Source organism: Equus quagga, chromosome 12 (genome assembly GCF_021613505.1).
Source record: "Equus quagga isolate Etosha38 chromosome 12, UCLA_HA_Equagga_1.0, whole genome shotgun sequence".
Classification (NCBI taxonomy): domain Eukaryota; kingdom Metazoa; phylum Chordata; class Mammalia; order Perissodactyla; family Equidae; genus Equus; species Equus quagga.
Window position 1 is genome coordinate 13,842,181 of NC_060278.1, and position 24,074 is coordinate 13,866,254.

Consider the following 24,074-nt stretch of genomic DNA (forward strand, 5'->3'; position numbering starts at 1 on the left):
CACAACTTCTCTCGTTGACATTTGTCATTTATGTATAAGAGCAGAAACACCCACTCTAATGACTCCCAGACTCCAGACAAAATAGCCAACTCCTGGATGTTTAATAGGCATCTCAAATCTTTTATCTGAAGCCAAAATCTAATGTCTTGTCTTCTCCACCAAATGAACAACACACACTTGTTCTTCTCTTTGTTCATCTTAGCTGATGATATGATCATTCACGCTTATACTCGGGCAAAAACCGTGACGTTGTCCTTATCACCTCTCTTCCTCTCACACTTCTCATCACATGCATCTGTGTGCCTGTTGGCTCTATCTTCAAAATATATCTGTCCCAAATCCGGCCACATTTCACGACTTCTACTGCACCCTGAGCGAACCACCTTTGTATCTCCTTGAGATTGCAGAAATAGGCTCCCTGGTCTTTGTAATTCCATTCTTGCCCCTTTCAGTCTGGCCCCCACCCATCTGCCAGTGAGCCTTTAAAAACCTGCACCTGATCTCATTACATCCTTGCCCAAACTCCAGTGGCTTCCCATCACACTTAGACTAAAAACCAAGGTCTACCATCTACAAAGCGTTGCATCGTCTGGCCCTTGATCACATCTCTGATTTCATCTTCCACCACCCTCCTTGCTCCAGCCACACAGATCTCCTGGCTGTTTTAGCACGCCAGGTGTTCTCCCACCTTGAGCTTTTGCAATTTTAATTTTTAATTTCCTTGTGTTTTTGTGTGTGTGTCTGTGTCAATCTGTTTCATTTCTTTGTGTGTGTGGTGAAAACACTTAACGTGAGAATTATCCTCTTAGTGTATTTTAAAATGCACGAAACAGTATTGTTAACTACAGGTACTATATTGTACAGCAGATCTCTAGAACTCATTCATCTTGTATAACTGAAACTTCGTACCCGTTGAGCAATGACTCCCCATTTCCCTCTCCCCCAGCAGCCATTCTATTCTCTGCTTTATGAGTTTGGCTATTTTAGACTTTGTATAAGTGGAATCATGTAGTATTTGTCCTTCTGTGACTAGCTGATTTCACTTCGCATAAAGTCCTCTAGGTCCATTCATGTTGTCACAAATAATAGGATTTCCTTCTTTTTTAAGGCTGAATAATATTCCATTGTGTGTATATAACATGTTTTCTTTATCCGTTCACCTGTCGATGGGCATTTGGATTGTATTCGTATCTTGGCTATTGCTAATAGTGCCACAGTGAACAAGGGGCCATGGATATCCCTTCAAGATCAAGGAAATGCAGATCAAAACCACAATGAGGGACAAGCCCGGTGGTGTAGTGGTTAAGTTCATGCACTCTGCTTCGGCGGCCTGGGGTTTGTGGGTTCAGATCCCAGGTGTAGACCCAAATACCATTCATCAAGCCATGCTGTGGTGGCGTCCCACATACAAAGCAGAGGAAGACTGACATGGATGTTAGCTCAGGGACAATCTTCCTCAAGCAAAAAGAGGAAGATTGGCAACAGCTGTTAGCTCAGGGCCAGTCTTCCTCACCAAAAACAAACAAATGAACAAAAACCACAATGAGATATCACCTCACCTCTGTTAGAATGACTATTTTCAAAGCAAAAGCAAAAACAAAAACAAAAAAATAAGTGTTGGCAAGGATGTGGAGAAATCGGAACCTTTATTCACTGTTGGTGGGGAATGTGGAATGATGCAGCCCCTTTGGAAAACAGTATGGAGGTTCCTCAAAAAGTTAAAAATAGAACTACAATATGACCCAACAATCCTTCTTCTGGGTATATATTCATAACTGTTTTTACTACCTGACATTTTATTATGTATTAATTAGTTTGTTTGTATAGGGTCTGTTTCTCCCCCAGGATATAAACTCTATTAGAACAGAATCTTTCTACCTGCTTTCTTCTCTATTCTATAACTAGCACCTGGAACAGTACCTCTATTGTAGTAGATGCTCAGTAAACATTGTTGACTATACAAATATATTGAAATTAAATTTGATCTGAAATATAAAGAAGCAGCTTTGCTGCATGTGTGAAATCACTAAAACTTGGCATTAGTCTTTATTAGTGTCTACCAAGCAAAGTTGACTTGAGAGTCATGGTACAATGATAATCCTTATCATGATCTTTTTAACAAGCAGTAATATAAGATGTTTCACTGGAATGTAACATTGTAACCTATGTTTATTACAAAGTCTGAGTCAGCTAATAACATTTTATAACTAAGAAATCAGTAAATTATTCCTACATTAACACTTCTGTTCTCATATAAATACTTCTCAGTGTTTTGTTTACTTATGACATCTGTCCTCATAGGGACTCAGTGAAGTAGATGTGCTCATCAGAGTTCTGAAATTCACATCTTTTATGGCTTCTCTCTCAGTGTATTGTTGTTTATTATTAGATCATGAACTCTGTGGAGACAGAGAAGGAATGTGTCATTTAGCTTTCCTTCCAGTACCTAGCGTAGCACTGGGGGTGCTCAGGCAGTAAATGGTGAAAGAGAGGAGAGAAAAATGCAAGAACAGATCATCACTCCTCAACTCAGCAAAGACCCTAGGATATGCATTAATTTCCTAAGGACAATAGCCACCATTAAAAATTAATTTTACCATTCAACTGAGAACAGGTATATTAAATGCAGGCACAATAATAAGATTAATATATTTTGAAAGTGATGGAATGTATCCAACCAGCAGTGTTTCCTAATCTCTTTGAATATGAATAGAATCCATAAAGTCGCAGTCCTTTGCCCACATTACTTTCTCTGTTGATGCTCTTTTCCCACTGAGGATTTCTGTTTTATGATTTCTAGATGGCATTTTGCCCCAAGTTCAGTGTTACTCGTTTTTGGTGATAAACATAGTTTTAAAAGTAGATAACCAGAACAACCTACTAGGAAATACACTCGTGATTTTGAACTCTTTGTCTTCATTTAAATTAAACTTGCCAGTATTTCTATTTTAGCCACTACTTCAGTTTTCTGATTATTAATTGGCAATCACAGCCCCATGAAAATATCCAAATCCTTGCTAGCCTGATTTCTGTAAAGAAAATATATTCAACAAGAGAATCTCCGTTGTGTTGTTTTCCTGTGTATTTGAGTATTATTCTGATCTGAGTTTGAGAAGTTTGCTATTTTCTGTCAAAAAAGTGATGTTTTAGTATTTTCATTTAAGTTTAGGAAAATTTAGAGTTGATGATTGAAATACTAAATCTCTGTGATGAAACTAATCTATGGGTAGATGAATGATTCTTTTAGGATGTGAAATCTAATTAATAGAATATTACATGATTATATTTAGCCATCTAGCTAGTACATCTAGCCTATAAAAAAAGACACTGTAAGTTGTTAGAGTCTTTTGGTTAGTTCTCTTGCTCCCCCAAGATAAAGGTTCAAGATACTGAATGAATTTGGAGTCCTTAGAGAAACTCATATTCCTAGCATCAATACACTTGGAATGAAAGAAACATTGTAAGTTTCCTTTTCTGAGTGTGAAGTTGGGGAAAGGATGAAATACTAATGAATAGCACTTGTTCCAAGATGCACATGTGTCTTTCATTGATTTGCCAAAATTAAATCAAAGGGTTCCATATGTATATGAAGGAGAACCATCTGACACTTAAGTAGCAAATAATAAAACATTAAAAATATATTTCCTGTGAAGCTGACTTGATTGGGGAAAAGAGAAGGTTTGATCTTCAGGAAGGAGATAAATGTGGCTATAGCATATGTGTCAAAGAAGAAAACTTTGGACGAGCTTCATAAATTGTAACATGGAGTACATGTAAAGGAGAAAATAGGTATTCTTGTTTTTTGTATTGTTGAGCATTAGCAATGAGAATGGAAATAGTAATTTTTGTTTTTTATGGATCAAAATTGATGTCAAAGTTAGATAATGGACTGCATATATATACATATTTACGTATCTGTCTTATATATCAAATAGTAAAGCCATAATGTTATCTTTGAAAACACGAATTTCCTTGTTCTCCCCTAACTTCCTATTTCATCCAGGTGGCCCCCATCCTGCCCCAAGCCCCAGGTCATGGGGACTAGATCCTGACTTTACAGTTTCCGCGGGCTGATACAGCTGAGTGATGTATTGAGTTTCTGCATTTTGTTTGTTCATCATCTCCTGATGCCTAGGCTCCTGGTTGTGTCCTGCTTCTCTAGGGGTCAGATTCCCTACTCCTTATTGCCTAATCTTCCCCCCACAATATTCCTGATCTGCCCATGCACATTTTCTCAGACATTCCAGTTCTTGATCTTTATCGCACATCACATCCTGACCCATGTGTCCTGGGCTTGTTGTTTACTAGCCTGTGTGTCAAGCAGTTTCTTAGATCTTGTCTAAATGTCCTTATACTTGTGCGTCTTTGATCACATTAACCTGTTGCTCACCTTCCTCCCTGACTTTGGCTCTTCATATGTGCCTATTTCTCCAGCCCCAGCCGTTCACCTTGAACTTAGAGCTTGGGCTCTGGGAGATCCAGACAATCCTTTACGTTCCTTCCTCCACATTTCTTTATCTTCAAATCATGTCAGGGACACATTGAGTTCATTTCACATATGTCTATTGGTTGGAAAAAATATACCTGCTCATTCAGAAGTGTAACCAATACTGAGATGTGTCTAGATCTGATATTTAGTGTGGCTTGTCCCTAAGGGTGTCTCATGTAAACTGTATTTGGGAACACCTTGTGGGTTGACTCCCTTAGAGTCAGTATTTGAATTATTTAGTGCAAGAATACACCAAATACATAGTCTAGTTTTAAATAACTTCCCCAAATTATGTAGTTCTTCTTAGGAAACTCTATATATATCCATACTGTACGTTCCACTATTATTTTGTTTTGTTTTGGGTCATATCATGTACGCGTAGACACAGATGCATGCTGTATGGATTTTGTGTCATGAGAATGTTATTAAAGACTCTGTAATTTGGGGCAGAAATTATTTCCTTTTCCATCAGACACAATCCTGCTTATATTTGTGGTTAGGGTTACAGTTACAAGTTGGGGAGTTTATCCTGGCTTAGACGGCTAAAAAATGGAAACAAATCTAAGAGAAAAATACGCAAGTTGAAATTCAAATCTAAATGTGGGAGTAAATTGGCTAGATTCTTCTGGAACAAAATAGCAGATGTTCTTAAATCTAAAGCTTTCTAGTTCTGTTCAGCCCATATTATGTCTTAGCTCAGTTCTGTCAGAAAACATTCACAGATTTACTTTTTCTAGAGAAAAACCAGTTGGCTTTGAAATCAAAATGTATGGCTTTTTTGAGCTTTCAAGTAATTAAGTTTAACTGACAGATAATTTAAAATATAACTCATTTTGTGTTTTTTTTTCAATATTTAGGAATTATAGAGTCCCCAAACAGTATTTTAGAGGCTCTTACTTGAGACAACCAAGCTGATGATAGAAATGAAATGGTCAAATGTAATGTATGTATGCATAGTTCTAAAAAGTACAGAATCTATTTATGTTGCCTTTTGCAGTTAACAGATAATTAGGAATCTTTAAATATTCAACTTATACTTGATTAAAGCAACATTACAAGTCTATTTAAGTTTAGAGAAGAAAATAGTTAAATAATTGTATTTTCCGCTAAATTCTTAGCATGTCTGTGGGAGTAGAGCTTGTCACTATGCTAATGCTGACTTGGGGGAGTACCATTTTTCTGGCAGTGTTCTACAGAGTGATTTTGAAAATTGTTAGGTGGCATCACGGTGGGAGTCTTCACTACTCAGTGGGAAAGCGGATGAAGTTATATTAGGAGATGTGATTTGAACATAGACTTGAAATTATTCATACAGGATAAGGGGACTGAAAGACAATTCCCCTGGGTAAAATAGGATACTATTGGCAATGAGAAGAAGAAACCAAGATTACACACGCACACACGCACACATGTACACACGCGCACATATGCTCTGGAGACTTATCAAATGCTGAAATGACCCTTAAAAGAAATCTAAAAGCCATTGTTTCAGAAGTGATGCTACTATGTGATCTGAGCTTGCTTTTCTGAAAGGGAATGAGTTATTCTTACTGTAATTACTTCCAGAGATGTTCTCGCACACCTCATCAACCACATTCACATGAACTTCTTGCGGCGTTTATACCCTGAGCTTTGCTACACAAAAGTCAGTGACAACCAGAGTCACCTCTGGGAGCATTACACACCTGGCTCGCAGGTCTCCCCAAGCATTCAACCTGTTTCTGTCGCCTTCCCTTCCTCTCACTCCTGTCTGCACCACTGGAGGCAGGAATGAATGGCAGACTGCCGACTCTGCCGACTTCAGATCAAGTCCTCACTACTCCTGGAAGCTTCTCTGCTCTCTAGACCGTAGTGCTCCTTCACGTTTCTGAATTCACAATGCTTACTTGTAAATTAATCTTAGACGCTCTTGTCATTTCTTCCGTGTCATTTTGGTGTGGTATAGGCCTGAGTTTGGGTTCTAGAGTCAGATCGTTGGCATTTAAATAGTAGCTCCCACACGGCTCTGATATTTTTGCCCATGTTAGTTAATCACACTAACCTTCAGATTCCCCATCTGTAAAATGGGCATTTACCATCTGTAAAATGGTGATGATCACACCAGCCAATGCATGTCGCATGCTACAGCACAGAGCCTGGCACGTTGTAAGTGAAGGGACCAACCATTGCAATTTACCTGAGACTGAGGGGTTCCCGGGAAGCAGAACTTTCAGGCCTAAAAGTGGGAAAGTCCAGGGGCCGACCCTGTGGCCAAGTGGTTAAGTTCACACTCTGCTCTGGCAGCCCAGGGTTCGCAGGTTCGGATCCTGGATGCAGTCCTACACAATGCTCATCAAGCCATGCTGAGGTGGCATCCCACATAGAAGAACTAGAATGACCGACAACTAGAATATACAACTATGTACTGGGGCTTTGGGAAGGGAAAAAAAAAGAGGAAGATTGGCAACAGATGTTAGCTCAAGGCCAATCTTCCTCACCAAAAAAAAACTTGCCTTAAAACTGGGAAATTCATGAGCAAACTGAGTTGGTCCCCTAGTTATAAGCATTTCATTTATATTACTCAAATTTTATTGTATTCACATTTTGTTTTCCTTGAGAAGCAGAATCCTGTTACCTCTTTTCCCCATTAAGTTTCACAGGGGTACATACCTAGGTGCTTAAATATTTTCAGGTGCATTGTATTTTCTTAAAAGAGGTTTGCAGTACCTTATAGTAATATGATTTATCTAAGACTAGAAAATTAAAACAAAGATGATATGGGAGTCTAGAAGGAGGAAACTGTTAGGACCCTAGTATTAGCTTGAGAGAGAAATTTTTAGCTTGCAAATGTGTTTTTGGCTGCACAGTCCCCCTTTCCTCTCAGACGGTCACCAGGTCCTGCTCTGATCAGCCCCCAGGAAGTGGGATGGGCTTGCATTAGTCTGAGCCCCTTTGGTGGTACCTTGTGGTACTTGCCTTACCAGAGTGTTAGCCTCTCAATTGTTTTCCAGCAAGCTTCCTCTTGACTCAGGTTTCTTCCCCGGTTGTTTCTTGAATCACAGATTTAAACATTTGCCTCCACAAATATTAGAAACAAGTCATGGGTGGGGGGTGCTGTTCTGACTGCTATAACAAAACAATATAGACTGGATGGGTGGCTTGTAAACAACAGACATTCATTTCTCACAGTTCTGGAGGCCAGAAGTACGAGCTCAGGATGCCAGCATAGTTGAGTCTGGTGACCTCTTCCCCTTTGCAGACTGCCATCTTCTCTTTATGTCCCCACATGATGGAAAGAGAGCTAGCTAGCTGTCTGGCATCTTCTCTTTAAAGGCACTAATCCCATTCATGAGGGCTTCACCCTCATGACTTAATGACTTCGTAAAGGCCCCACCTCCAAATACCATCACACTGTGGGCTAGGATTTCAACATATGAATTTTGAGGGCACACAAACGTTCAGTCCGCTGCAGGAGGAGAGAGGAATTGGGGAATAGCATTAAATAGGGTCACATGTGCCTCTAAATTTGTGTCGGGTTGGGGAGAAGCGAGCCTATGGGAACTCAGTGGTTCTTCACCATGACTGTCCATTTGAGTCACTTGGAGAATTTAAAAAATAAACCACCAGTCCAGTCCCTCCCACTCCCACTCCAGAGATTCTGATTTAATTCGTCTGGGGATCCTGGACAGAGTAGGGTTTAAAAGATCACAGATGAGTTTAATATGCAGCCAGGTGGAAGCCCACTGCAGGTAGATGGTTCTTGCTCTGTCTCTGTCCTCTTTCTCCTGCCCACATACATAACACTCCTCTTCTTTCACCTACTCTGGGTACATCCTGCAAACTGGACTTCTTCTTTCATGGTGGGTGTATTTTTTTTGGTTCATTGACTCTAATCTGTGCAGGTTTGCGTGTATTTCCTCATTTTTCCAGTTTCAGATTTGTGAAGCCTCCTAAAAATTTTTATTCCACCATTTTCATATTATGTTTTATGAGCTTCATGTCTGCTTACTTCTTCCTCTTAGTTTTATCTCCTTCCCTCATAAGAATACACATTAAATAGAAAATATTAGTCTTGGCTGTTTGTGGAAGAAATTTGTTGTGCCGTAGATGGATATTTTGGCTTTATAAATCCTGTAGGACATTCCAAATAGATCTTGAACCCCTGAGAGCTTGAGTCAGTTTCCAGATCTCTGCTCAATAAATCTAAGCAATGTGAAATGAAAGTTGAGTCACACTTTTGTGTTTTGATGTTGTCTTAGGATGACGAAAGCTTTTGTTTTGTGACTTTTATGTTTTGAAACAAAAAACCCTCAAACTTGGACCAGCCTGGTGGTGTAGTGGTTAAGTTCGTATGCTCTGCTTCAGTGGCCTGGGGTTTGCAGGTTTCGATCCTGGACACGGACATATGCACTGCTCATCAAGCTGTGCTGTGGCAGTGTCCCACATACAAAATAGAGGAAGATTGGCACAGATGTTAGCTCAGGGCCAATCTTACTCACCAAGAGAAAAGAAAAAAAAAATACTCCCAAACTCAAGACTCTTGGGTTGGGAGACCATCGTACTTTTATCATCATCCATCTGTGCCAGTGTTGGTGGTATCTGACCACTAGTTCAATAGAGAGGGAACTGCTTGTTTTACTCTTTCATAAGAAGTCCTTGTTTGTTGCAAAGTTAGCCTTGCGTCTTGCTTTTGCAAAACCCTTTGAATTCCGCAAAGTTAGCCTTGCGTCTTGCTTTTGCAAAACCCTTTGAATTCCATATTTTCATGGAAGGAATCTCATATTCATGTGGAATAACAATCTTTCAAACAAATTCTTAATAAACACAATTTCCAAAGCCGTTGCTTTAAATTTCCTCTTGCTTGTTTTATCTGTATTTCATAGAATGCATTTGTGTAGCTAAACAATAAAAATGCAATGTCTCTACCTCTTTTTAAATTGGCACTTGCTTTTAGTGAGTTGATTCCTCTGGGCTCTTGGTTATGTTTTCTGTAGCCTTAATAGGAGCTTCCTAAAACCTCTTTTTATTGCAGCAGGTATAAGAGAGATAACAAGGTTTGATAACCCCAAAGGAACTTGCATTAAGTGATGCAGCCAGAGAGGGAAGTGGATCCATGGAGAGAAATCATAAGGACTAGATAGATTATATTTACTCCAAGGTTTCTCATTCTAAACTCTGTCCCCTGCTCTCCCAAACCCACACATATTTAGGACAAATACGTTATTTTCTTTTCCTGCTATATTTTACAGTAGCTACATGTTCCCTTTGAAGGTCAGATTTGAGCATTTGAGTAGGCATGAATATACTTGATTTTTAAAAGTCAAAATTAGAGAACACTATTAAACAACATTCTTGAATTGTCAGGACTGATGGGTACTAAACTGGAATTATGATGGACGAACTGTGTAAGCATAAACATTACAGCTTATGAGATAGCATATTTAAAAATGTTGCTTCATTGTTGATGTTTCCTGTTAGTTTTTTCTGAAAATATTTTAAAATGGTTGTGCTTAACCTGTACATCAAAATTTAATGGTCAGAATTAAATAGTATAACAAAGGGTCAAAGGTTTAAATTTTTGTTTTAAGTAAGTTTATAGGGCTATTTATTCAATCTTTTGTATTTACAGATAGATTAAAATAATAATTAATGAAGAAATGACTTATTTAAATAGATATAAACCAGTTCAGAAGAGCCAGTCTGGGGTTTGCAGTTGGAGTTGGGGGGGGGGGGGTCAGAATTTGCCACCCCAAAATGTGTCTCTTTGGCTTGATTCTTTTAGGAACAAAAGTCTCTGAAAGAAACTTTCAGTTTCCCCATAACTGCCTGAAAGAATTTGAGATAGAAGGCCTGCTCCAGGAAGGAGCTAATACCCTAAGACAATATAGTATAATGTAAACTAGGTGTGATAGACAGGGTGGAACCTAACAAGGGCCTTTCAGTCAAAGCCGCCTCCATCTCTCATCGTCTTTGCAAGGCATGGTCAACATTTGTTTATCAAACATTTGCGTTTCCATCTCCATGTAAATTGTGTTCCTCCCCTTTGAAGTCCCAAACCACTGCCCCCAACATCCTCCTTTGTCCTTAGCTGAAGAGGGCATTTAAGGTAGTGTCTTCCACTGTTTTGGCGAGTTACTCAGATTTTCTGGGTTTCTCCCGTGTATACATATTTTTAAGCTTTGTTTGATTTTCTCCTTGTCTTGTCAATTTAATTCCAGACCAGCCAGAAGGGCCTAGAAGAGAGGAATATTTCTTCCTCCCTGCAGAGTCATTCACTAATATATTTAACTAGAAAGGCCCTAAGTATCCAGAGCCATTTTTTTCAGCTGGGCAAAGGGTAGATGTCCAGGGCCATCACTGCTTTAAGAGGGCAGTTGTTTTTGTCACTCCTCTTATGCCTGGCATGCCTTGAACATAGTGGACAGTGGTAATTATTCATATTTAGGAGGCCTTACTAAGTGACAGGCAATGTAGTAAGCCCCGTGCACACATGAACTCACTTAATAAATATTTGCTGAGGGTCAAGGGAGTGAATAAATGAATGGTCAATACTTTGGCTTCCAACATATGGAAAAGGTTCTTATACTCAGCTAATTAAGTGGGCCTAGATATTTATGGGGATTTCATTATTTTTTTCTTCATGAGTAAATTTTGACAATATTCTTGATGTCTCTTGATGTTAAATATTTAAATTGAATCGATGATGTTAAAAAGTGCTATTTTCTGAAGTATTTGATGTTTAATGTTTTAATAACTTTATGATATACTTCAATCCAAGTAAGGATCTTGGCAATTTTTCTTCGATGCAACATCTAGACCTTAAATAAACACAACTTGTACCAACATTGTAATATGAATTAATTCAAGAACTACTCAAAAAATCTCTATTCAACCTAATATCATTATGATCTGGAGAATGCAGTAATGATTTGTAATTTTCTGAAGATTAACCTTCTTTAAAGTTTGATGTTCTCATGTATCATTAGAGTAAATGTGCCACTTATAAAATATTAATTATTCATAATACCCAAGAATTACGTCTGCTTTATTCTTTTATTATAAAAACTGTCCTGAATAAATCAACCCATGATAATTACTTTATATACTCAACCTGATTGAACAAAAATGTCAACCTATTATGGATTTTTATAGCACATATATCATACAAGTTTTAACTAATGTATCATATAATTATTCAAAACATAATGAAGGGCACACTACTAAAATACCCTCATTTATAGTTCATGCTTTTGGTTACAAATACGTAAACATACTTTAGAGAAACACACGCTCAGACACGTCTGCTGACTTTGTGGGGTTTTTCTCTAGCTTCTGTGTTGATTTCTCTAGAATTCAATGTTCTTCAAAACAGGGACTATGTCTTTTGAGTGTCATAATCAATGGTGAGAATAGCCCAAAGTGAGTGAATGCTATTTTGATACTTTTTTTTTTTGATGTAGAAGGATAATGTTTATGAATTCTTTAAGTGGCTTGGTTTCTTAGGCTTTTGTAACATCTTCAGCTGACTTGTTGAGTCTTGACATACAGCCAAAATAAAATGGAGAATTCAAACATTCTAAGTAAAGGTTTCTTTTAAGGATATAGACTTCTTATTAACTGCTAAACAAACATACGTTGCTACGCGTACGCTGTGTATACCATCTTTGTAAAGGCAACATTCAGCTGTATGTCTCACAATATTGAGAGCATCCCTTTGTATGAGAAGGATCCAGTGAAAACATTTATACTCTGTTGTTGGTTTGATGATCCAATTACATTCTTTTAGATTCTCATTTGTATTTTAGAAAATGCCTAAGAGGATGACATGACCAAGTGAAAACGTGATTTTGTTATGGCACTATGAAATATTTTCATTTTGTGTTCGTGTTGTTTTAACATAGCATCTGCAATAGAGTAGTACAAATATTTCTAATGTATTTTATCTGCATGTTAAACTGATTCTGTAAATATATCCTTAATTACTGAAATTTATACTAATCTAGAGATGGCTTATAACATCACTACCCAAATTTCACATGACACTAAAAATGGAGTTTTGTTTCAGAAGGTTGTAGCAGAGCATGAAGTCACTTGAAGGCTTGGGAGGGGTATTTTGAGACTCATTTTAAGGAATCTTTGTGTGTGTGTGTGTGTTTAATGCGCAGCCCCTGTTCTTCCTGGCGCCTACCAGCAAAGCCATTCACAAGGCTATGGGTACATGCACCCGACCAGCCTGTCATCCATGAGGTCAATGCAGCACTCACCAAATCTAGTAAGTGTCAATTTGGAGCATTCCGTTTCATCTCCAGGGTATAAATACACGTGGAATAGGGTTGAAGTGAATAATCTACATTTTCCTATAAAGGATAAATGATGATGTCCTACTCTTTGTACAGCCCTTTCAAAGGAAGCAAAAGATGTATAGAGGTAAACTGTTGAAAAGGGAAGGTGTGATGTGAAAACTTGTAAACGATAAAACATACAAAGAATCTACCAGGACAATATCCTAATTATTACTTCATGATTAGTATTAGCCAATTATGATCTCATTCAGGTCTGAAAAGCACAAATATTTGGTCATATTAACTAGTTAATCTTGACATTAATCGAAATGGCCACTAAAACCTAAACGACACGGCCAGCATATGTCTTTGAATCCTCCTGTTGTAAATCTTGGAGTACTGATTCCTTGGTTAAATGTAAAGTTTTGAAGTGGGGTTCCAAGTCCTCTAGTCAAGTGACATCTCATGCTGAAGTGGTTTCCCCAGGTTCCTGACACAGCCCCTTGGCCTTTGACTGAGCACTTAGAAACAGCTGGCCATTTTAAACCATTCTAATAAAACTCAGTTTATATTTTGGTATTAACTCCTTATCAAGTATATGGTTTGCAGATGTTTTCTCCCATTCAGTAGGTTGCCTTTTCATTTAGTTGATTTCCTTTGCTGTGCAGACCTTTTTCATTTTGCTTTAGTTCCCTTGTTTATTTTTGCTTTTGTTGTCAAATGCAAAAAATCATCACCAAGATCAGTGTCAAGGAGTTAACCGCCTATGTTTTCTTCTAGGAGGCTTATGATTTCAGGTCTTATGTTCAAGTCATTAATCCATTTTGAGTTAATTTTTGTATATGATGTGATATAGGGGTCCACTTTCATTCTTTTGCATGTGGCTGTCCAGTTTTCCCAATACCATTTATTGAAGAAACTGTCCTTTCCCAATTGTATATTATATTCTTGTGTCCCTTGTCATAAATTAATTGACTGTATATGTGTGGGTTTATTTCTGGTCCCTCTATTCTGTTCCATTAATTTATGTGTCTGTTTTTATGCCAATACCATACTGTTTTGATTACCATAGCTTTGCACTATAGTTTGAAGTCAGGAACCGAGAAATTTGCTCATTATAACGAAGATTTAGTTGTATGTACCTCAATATTCAGAACATTGATATGCTGAATTTCTACCACTGTGACACAAAAACCTATAAAATCAGTATCCTCTGGATTTTTTCTTTTATTTGTTTTATATATTTTTAAGAGGAAACAAAAATTCTTAGTACCTGTTTAAGGAAAGTTCATTGCCTCTGCCAGGGGACCACCGGCAGTGACTTGGACCTATCTGCTACTGTGGCACGTCTTGTTCTCTGAAGAACGTGGAGTAGCGGAGAATCTGTATAACTTAACTTCTCTGGGGTTATCTGAGGCTGGGGAGAGTTGACTTAACTGCTTTAAGCTTACTTTTTGACAGGCTGGCCGTTGTATTTAGTGGCTTTCTCTGTCCCCAATCTGGCCCCCAAATATTGTGCTTTTTGCTAGACTAGTAACCTTGAGATGAACACAATTAGGACACCAGGCTCTGGTTTGCAGATCTTGGAAACATTCCTAGCAGTTACTTTAGGTGTGGGTTGGTTTGTTGATTGGCATTTGTGGCTGTGACTATTTTCCGTATTCACCGTGTGACCCCTTCTTTCCTTTCTCAGAGGACCTACCGAGCCATGTACGATTACAGTGCCCAGGATGAAGACGAGGTCTCCTTCCGGGACGGCGACTACATCGTCAACGTGCAGCCCATCGACGATGGCTGGATGTACGGCACCGTGCAGAGAACTGGGAAAACCGGGATGCTCCCAGCGAATTACATTGAGTTTGTTAATTAATTATTTCTCCTTGCCCTTCGAGCTTTCTTCTAATGTATACTAAACCTAATCTTTTTAAAAGATAGAAGATACTTTTAAGACAACTTGGCAGTTATTTTACAATAATCTATCCTTCCTTTGACAATTAGACACACAGGTACCAGGAAGAAGGAATGACTTCTGGGCTGAAAACAGCAGCATTTTCAGTAATTCCTGTAAACAAAATAATTAGGTCTGGAGACCTGGTGCTGCTAATTGTGTGAATGGTTTCCTTTGATTGGCTACTGAATCCTTCTGGGAAATGTATTTTTGTAGACTTTAATAGAGATGTTGATTGTCCCTTAAATGTAACAAGTATACGAAACTCTTAGCTGTCACTTTGGAATCACCAGAAGCCAGTTCTCTTAATTCAGTAACACAGCCAATAATTCAAAAACGTTTAGCTTCTGAATCATCAGGCAATTTCCAATTCGAGTGAAAATTGCCTAATACAAGAAATGTAAGCAGTGGCAGAATGACAGTGTGGTTAAAATTTATATTGACTGGTGGCCTTAGGGACCTAGAAACTTCTACCGAACAAAGAAATTTCCTCGTTCTCTCGGCCAACTTGGGTCTATTTATTGCTTATTTGTACCGAGGCGTATCCTACTCTCCATTTACATTCTGTGGACCTGAGTATGTGCTTGGCTCCATAGAATGTCAGGACCAAATAACTTCACAGCTACTCTGCAAAGGGCAAATCTTAAGGTCATCTATAGTATTTCCCAATAACCTTTACCCTGTTGCATGTCATGTAGGTTCAAGCTTCTGTAATGTAGGCAGCTGCACTGCCCATTCCTCTTATTAAAGCAAAAAGTGTGGCTGATATCTAAAGCCCTTCCTCTAGTTGCCAGCTCATCAGAAAAACATATTTTGAAAAGTTGCTTGAGATTCTTCTGCTGCATTGCACTCTAGTTTTGAAGGATTTACACCTTAGGAAATAGATGTATACTCTAGTCAATAAGTGATTTAGATGTTTATCGAACAGCTTTCATTAACTTAAAGCCGCTGTTGATTTAAATGTAAGGAAAACTTCACGGGAGCCAGTGACAGCATGGAATTTGAATTGTGCTGGAAAAAAACAGCAGACAAGAAGTTACCAGCTCCACAAAGGGAGAGATGATCTGGTTTCTTCTTTTGGAAAATGGTATTCAGATTCTGGAATGGAAATCTAGCCACTGAAACTGGTTCATGAAAAGACTCCCTTCCCACTTTCTGGGTTTCATTTTCTAAATCACATTCAGGGGGTGAGATAGGAATGCCATCAGAGATTTTAGGGACAGGCCCAATGGGTTGTTCACTAAAAAAGATTGTTGTCACATTTTGATTTTCCAATGAGTGACCTTGCAGGCTCTTGCTGGATTCACAGCCATGACTGCGCCCTTGCTGGCGGGTCATGAAGTTGCACCTGGAGTCCATAGTCAAGATGAGCTGAGAGATTAGTATCCAACAGCAACTCTGAGTTTTTCTGATTGTGCCATTTATTGGGACCTGCAACAGGGTAGCATTCATGTAGGGTCTGACTCTATAGTTGTGACAAAACCGAGAAATCAAAGTTACAAAAATGTCATAAAATGTATGGGTCTTGGGGATATCTGTCTGACATGATATAGTCAAAGAAATTAACAAAATATCCTGTAAAATATCTTTGATTGAAATGTTTCTTAGTCCAAAGGCAAATGTTAATTCACTGACACCTTTGAAAAGTTAGCACAGGCTTTTGAAAATCTGTAGTTTCATCTTACCTAGCTAAAAGAGAAATAAGCTTTATTACACTCAAGCTGCATCTACATGACACTGACATAAAATTCAGGCAAATGACTAGAGATTTTTTTGAGGGGGTTTCACAGATAACCCATAACCAGCTTGACTGATTTTCTATCATTGAAATGATCAGTCATAATTAAATTTATTCAACCCCATATCTGTTTTGGTGTCTTGTACACAAACCTACAACGACAAACTGAACTTGCAATATTCTTGCAAAAATTTTTGTGTTAAAACTGAGGGCAATAAGCTTGCTCAATTTTATTATATCATTAAGTAAATATTTATGTTTCACCCAGTTAGACCACTTTTTGTGTTTATAAAAAAGAGTAGTTGTTGATTCAATTTGCAGACAAAATGTAGGACAGGTACAATTTTTGATAAATAGCACATTTATAGAAAACTCAAAGGAAATTGTCTTGAAATGATTATAATCGGGAAAGTTATAGTAAAGTAGCACCTTGATGTTTTGTTGTTTTTTTCATCCACTGATTTCAAAATCAGATTCATTCAGTGTAAGAGTCACTACTTATTTGGGAAATAAATCTCCTAAACTGTTAAGCTTCACTGAATGTTTGCATAGCAAGATGTTTTTGCTTCCAGCCTTTAGGAATTAAGATCTGAACAGCATTTAACTAGAGGGCAGTTATTTTACGATAAAGACGGAAGGGAGAACAAGATGTCATATGCTCCCGATGCTGTAACTTGATAGTGTTTTCATTGTTACTAAAGCTTGTCAGGATATTAAGCATCTCAGCAGAAATATAGGAAACAGATATGTAAGATACCAAAGTGCTATTTTTACAGCATCATTTTTCAAACCTGCATTCTCGAACGTTTCCCCTTTCCCCACGCCGCCTCCCCACCTTCAGTTTGGTAACAGGCATCTCCTGTGTGATGCTAACAGCTGAAGACGGGTTTAAAAACAAGTGTTTTAAAAATCCAGTTCAAGAAGACGGTGTAGATACCCAAGCACAGAGAGCATGCGCCTGACTTCCTAAATTCGATGTGTTCTCAAGACTGATGAAAGCACAAAGAGCAGGTTGATACACTTTTAAAAGTTTCCAAAAACAAAACCGGATGTGGATCACATCTCTCTTGAGAAAAGCATAGCAACAGAATAGATTGCTTTTGTTGTCAGTTTTTGTAGGAAACGTTTTTACTAATTCTTGTTCTCTGGGGAAGCTTTCTATTTCTAACCTGCGGCAAAACGAATTCTTCCTGTCTTGTTCCTGTTTACTCATCTGAGGTGTAGCCCAGGTTGAAATATTTATCTGGTTGTCAGATCTCCATGCAGACCCTGCACCTTCTCAGGCCTCCCCCACCTCCAGAGACTGCACAGGAATTTGCAAGCACAATTTCCATGAGCACCTTCTATGAATATGCATGAGATTAGACCAGCCTCTCTTTGGCCGCTAGGTTCCTTGCTTGAAGATGATGAAGATGCAGTTCTGCCAGTTTCACCACAGTCTTTCTTTCCTTATCCTCTCCGTGTTGAGTTTGACAACACTCTGGGAGTTGGCTAGCAGACTTTTCTAAAACAGATAGTGGAAGTTCAAGAGGCCCATGTCTTTTTCAGGTTCGTACATCTCCAGTGGAATATTTTTAAGGAAAAGATAAAGAAAATGTGTATGATCCTTTAATAACACATCCCTATATAAAGTGGTTATAGTTTATACCAAAATTATAATATAGATATATTAAAAAATAGGTGCCTTTTTGATTACCCTTGTTAATCCATTATTGTCTTGGAAGGAAAACCAAGCAAGCAAGCCTCTGCCTATTCTATAGTAATATTTTATTATACGTGATTGGTATTTTTATGATGGGGAAGCGAGATGCTCCTGACAGATATGAAAGGTGATAGCTGTTTGTATTTTCCCTTATAAGGGTTAGAACTTTAGAAAATACTGACTTTTTCCGTCTATTTCTGAAAGGTTCTTTGTGGATTTATATATAGTTGAGATGCATAAACATTAACTTTAGGTTTGAGATTTAAAATGCCTATTGGGAGATAGAAGAATTATGTTATGAGGCTGAATTCATTACACAAGATGAAATTCACTTCATAAATTCACGATACCTGAGCTATTTGCTTCTGATAATCTAAAAGTGGCTAGAGTGTGGTTGTTTGGGGTTACGTGACATGGAGGTGAGAAAGCTTCGTTAAGTAAGGAGCTATGTAAACTAAGAATGCTAAAATGAAAGTCTCTTTCTGAAGTGTTCCATGCCCGTTAAGGTCCTTTCTAGGCAATTAACTGTTAATTGTTGATGATCAAAAAATCAAGACATTGTATGATGCTTCTGTGGCCATGGTTCCATGATGCTTCAACTACTGTAATCCACAAACCTAGAAGGATCCCCAGGGTAAATTTCCTCCCCAATTGTCCATATTACTTCATGGGAATTACTTCTTGGGAATTCCATTATGCTTTTTGTGTTTGATATATGGTATCCAGTTTGCATAGTATATACTTCTTTGTAATCCAGTTGCCATTAAGAATGATTTACTTCAAAGGAAAAGAGAAAACTGTCTCATAGTCCCATTCTTCAGTATCCATGCAGTGAATGACTGAGCATTTAGAAGCAGCACCAGGGAGGTTACAGGCACGTATAGAACTGTTGGTCTTTGCCCTGTGATAAAAATGCAAAATTGAATCATTGTGCAGTTTGGCTTCTATTTGCTTCAAAATTTGTAGAATTGTGGTTGCTGATTAATTTGCAAGATTGTACTCACTTTGAGAGCATACAGTTTTCAAGGAAACACATAGTGTTTTTAAAATGAAAGGGCTTACAGAATGATACAATGTTATTAATATAATTTGGCTTTTGTTATGCAAATTGTTAACACCAGCTATTAAAATATATTTTAGTAGAAATGCTTTAATTCATGTTTTTTTCCTCTACACTGTGAATCTTTAAGCCTTGGTGGACTAGAGCAACATCGTGCTGCCCAAAGGACTAACCTATGCAAACTAGTTCACACGTTAGTGGATGTCACAGTAATTGTGTAATAAGACATTATTTCCCCCTGCATACTGTACAGTGGCATTGAAATAACACGTTAAGCCTAGCATCATGTATGTATAGTATAGTCACTCACAAACCCTTCAAGGCTACCATAATCATTAATATTATTATTCGTTTCAAAGCAAATCACTGATTTATCTATTAAAACTACTTGAACGATGTCAGGACAAGAATGACAGATGGATGTGTCGGCCATGGCTTCAATGTGGTCATTGCAAGTGTTCTCCTATGATAGAACTGCGTTCTCAGATGCCCTCTCTTCAGGGTATTATTATTCTGTGTCTTCTTTCTGTATTTGTAAAACATTATAACGCTTTAAGGTCCTATCTCTACACATTTGGTTTGCTTAAATAAATGCAGGATATAACAAAATGGTTCTCTTCTTGGTTCTCACCTGGTTTCTTGGAGCATGGGTCATTGATAAAACCTAGGGTATTAGTTTGATCATGACAACTTACATCAAATCGCATCAAAGGTGTATCCTGGCTTCCATGTACTTACATTGGTGAGTCGATGTCTGTCTCCCCCCGACATAACTTCTCCTGTTAGTTTTAAGTGATAACAATATTATGCTTTTTCAAGCTCAGTGTCTTTCTGATTTTACACCAAAGTGCTACAATAATACCTCATTGTAGTTCACTTCTTTCAAGATTAAATTCCTCATCAGTCCTCAATAGTACAATTTTAATTTTCTTGTATTCACGAGATGAAAGAAACAGCTTGGAGCAAAGAATAGAAAATGCACAAATTGAGTACATGAAACGAGGAGACGCTCTGATTTCTCTGCTGAAAATGGCTCATTTATCATAGAACATAATTGCTTTTTGTCCTAATTTTCCCATCGTTGGAAAAAGTGAGTTAGTCCCTCTTTTTACCCTTATATAAACCTGTTGAGACTAGGACCTTAACCTTATTGTATTGTTTTGTACGCATTCCTCTTTGATGGCACCTAGGCCTTCCTAATTGTAAACTGATAAGCTTGGCAGATGACACATTTAGTAGACTTGCTCGTAGAATAAACACATCTTCCTAATCTTGAATTTTCGGCTTTTCATACTCCGAAAGTATGAAATGAATATTTGTATGATATTAATCATCAAAAATACTGATAATATTTCAAATTACAAACAGCTCATTCATTTGTTTGAGGAATCGACTATCTTTTTCTGCCTCCAAGATTTTCTTCCCTCAATGATAATAAATTTACTCGTTTGGAACCCAAGTCACAGAGAAATAAATAACTTAGCAAGACTTTTTCTGAACTAAAATAATTTAGGTTTAGAATATGCTACACTTATAATTTTAACTTAAAAATTAATGAAGTTAGTTTTTATAGGTAATTGAGACATCCTTGACCACTTTTTAGAAAAAAATACTAACTTTTTACAAAAAAATCAGACATAATAAATTAAAAGGTAGATGAAAGGAAAGTTTTGTTCCTTTTTTTATGTAATCTGCTTCTCCTACACAGAAGAATTGAATAAGAGTTTTGTGATGGCAGAAAACTGGATACGGTCCAAGTGTGAATTTCAACTACTTTCTGCAGTTCTAAGCAAAATTCTCAGGCTTTTGTGTATTATATTTGTGTTTGGGAGCAGCAGAGTTCTGATGAAAAATAGAATGAGAAAATGAATTTAAAGGGTCAAAAGTCGATGTTAGAACAAAGGATCCAGTTACTGATTTTGTATTTATACCATGACATTTTGGTCTTTGCCACTGTTCTTTTTTTTTTTTCTAGAAAAAGAGTAGCAAAGATGAAAGAGAATAGTAGACTGAAATAGAGAAATGAGCAAAATCTGAATTCTGTTACTCCATTTGAGAAAATAAGGAACTTTTCTGCTTCCCAAATTTAGTTCTTAGATTGTTCTTTAAGTGAACTAGTTTCTGGTTCTTGACCCAGGAGAGCCACACCTACTGACTTTTTCTAGAAGGTTGCTATCCAAGTCCAGGGGGCCCAAATTAACTTGTGTTATCTCACAGGGTTTCACTGCTGTGGTCACAGCTGACTGGATGGAGGTGACAAATCTATAGGCTGCCCAGGAGCCCTTGACGGGGGCTGCTCAAGAACTTTGCCCAACAGGAAGGATGGTGATTGAAGCTATTCAGTCTCCCTGAAGAGGTTGAATTCACACTATAGAGCAAGTTGGTTAATGGATTGTATTATTAAAAGCTAAAAGACGTAGAGAAAGAAGGAAATCAGGAGTAAGCGTAAGCTGTGAGTAAGCAGAAAGGATGAGTAAGAAAAAGCTATGAGACGGGGAAAAGAGTAGTCTGAAATAAAAAGTAAAGTAGATGGTTGGAGCAGCTGGTCAGTAGTGGCGTGAGACGTCAAGAGACAGGAAGAAATGGATTCTTGTTAATGGGGGTCCCTGGCATTAGGGAGCCTCAGCTACTGCTGCGAAGGGAGCGGTCACACTTTATCCCATTGTGCGAGGCTCTGTCCTACTGTCATTGTGAGGCCACTTCTTCTTATCCGGACAAGGAGCAAATTTCATGAATGATGGAAGGATTTGCAAGAGGTCCCCAAAACAAAACACTAAGTGGCAAATGTGATTGAAATGCCAATTACATTATTACAGTTAAAATGTTCCAAGGTCAAAGCCACCTCCATGGCCGAGTGGTTAAGTTCACGCATTCCGATTCAGCCGCCCAGCGTTTCGCCGGTTCAGGTCCTGGGTGTGGACCCAGCACTGCTCATCAAGCCATGCTGAGGCGGCATCCCACATAGTGGAACTAGAAGAACCTACAACTAGAATATACAACTATGTGCTGGGGGGCTTTGGGGAGAAGAAGAAACAAAAATGTTCCAAGGTCATCTTAAGTAGTTTACTTTTATGATATGCTATATTATAATTTAGATCTCCACTTGAAAATCACTTTAGTTAGATGTTGTCCCTGGGCCCTATGAAGGGTATCTATAATTAATACCAAGTGAATTTAACTTCAACCAGTGGGTAAGTACAAGGAAAAGATTTGGTTTAGAGAAATGTTCTCATTGATTTCTAAATGTTTGACAAAGAACAAGGGAATGACTGGGGCCACCTTAGAGAGTGTTCTGGCAGTGATGTGCCAGGAATGAAAGCTGAATTGTTTCTGCAGAATTTGCAGAAATACCTAATTCTTCTGGGTTCCTCAGTGGTGGCTCTTGATTAAGGCGGATGAAGCAGTAACTGTAATTTATCTCTTAAACATATATGTAGACAGTGTTTATGTGATTCAAGGAACAGCACTGGAACTTTCCTCAGAGAGCTTACACACTGCTCAGGGGAGACTGATATGAAACAACTAAGGCTATACACTTATACACACTTGAATATGCTTGTGTATACTTAGACAGTTGTTTGCTTAATTGCAGTTTAAGAGATGCGGAAGGGAAGCCTCGTGCGCCCCGAGTTCTGGTAGCTGGGAAGGGGTGTACTCTGGACTTGAGAGGAGGCTGTGGAAGACTTCCTTGAGGGGTTGCTATGTGAACTGAGCCCTGAAAGCTGCACTCAGAGCAGCTTCTGTCCGTCTAAGCATTCGACACCTGGGAAAATTGAGTCACCGGCAGCTAGTAATAGAAATACTCCAGTCTGCTCCCACATTTTAATTTCAGTGGCAATGGCAGGTTTTCATACTTTTAATAAATTCTTTGTGGACAAAAGTCAGGGTATGCACATGCATGAATTTAGGTGTATGTACTAAAATGTATCTACTAAAAATTCAGCAGGTTCAAACAGTTACTTCTGTACACAAAGATTTGCAGATGTGGAAAACTTCACTTCCTTTTGTGTATAATTGTTGATTTCATAGGCTTTCCTGTGTCCCTCCTTCCTCCCTGGATATTTTTGGAAAGTATGTGCTTATTGGAGTTTATTGTCGTACAGTCTGTGGCACAGCCCGTCTCTCCCATTTCAGATTTCACAGATTTGAGAGTTGTCATTCCCATCTAAGACATGATATGAGTTAGATTTGCTACGTTAACTGGGCAACACAGGGAAAAATTACTCGCAATGCGAGAGAGTTGTTGGTAATTATTTATAATAAGTCCTAGCTCTGAGGTCAATCATGGCTTTATTTATAGACTTCTAGCAAGAATGTTGACCATCTGCCTCCTTTAAAAATCTAACAGCATGTTTGCACACTATTTTCGGTATGCTTGCCCCATTTAAATTAATGACTGGTGATGTTTTGAATGTGTTTGTTTCCTCTGATGTCTAATAAAATGCTTGTTGTGGGAACACTTGTTGATATTTACAGACATTTCCTGGATGCATGTATATCTTTCTTTTAGAAAGAAGTGTTTTAACTTTCAAGACAGTGCCACAAAAAGTGATTTCTGAACCTTTATGTCTTTTTAGGTTGCTTTTTTTCCAAGAAGGGTAGCTCTGATGATCTGACAATAGTGTCATACTTGTATTGTAACAACACAGTATCTTTTGTTTATAAATAATATTCCCTCTGGTTCACATTCATTTTAGTGGAATCAGAAGAAGAGATGCTTGAAAACCCTTCAGGAAAAACTTGTTTTGTGGCCCCACCTGCGCAGGCTTCTTCTAGGCATGTCTGAGCTGAATGGTCCTGGCCATTTGGCTCATCTCTGCCTGCAGCCATCCTCCAGCTGGAAAAACAAGGGCCAGACACAAGGATTTTCCCATTT

The 24,074-nt window shown here is 38.1% G+C and overlaps 1 protein-coding gene across 6 annotated transcripts in view; it reads left to right on the forward strand.

Annotated features, from left to right (window-relative positions):
* The window catches only part of NEBL (nebulette), a 108,834-nt gene extending 89,024 nt beyond the window's left edge, over positions 1–19,810 (forward strand). For all 6 annotated transcript variants that reach the window (XM_046679841.1, XM_046679846.1, XM_046679845.1 and 3 more), the window contains 2 exons: positions 12,634–12,740; positions 14,444–19,810. In XM_046679841.1, the coding sequence (XP_046535797.1) occupies positions 12,634–12,740; positions 14,444–14,620 (284 nt within the window). In that variant the 3' untranslated portion in view covers positions 14,621–19,810. The remainder of the gene's footprint in view (positions 1–12,633; positions 12,741–14,443) is intronic.
* Positions 19,811–24,074: the final 4,264 nt, after the last annotated feature.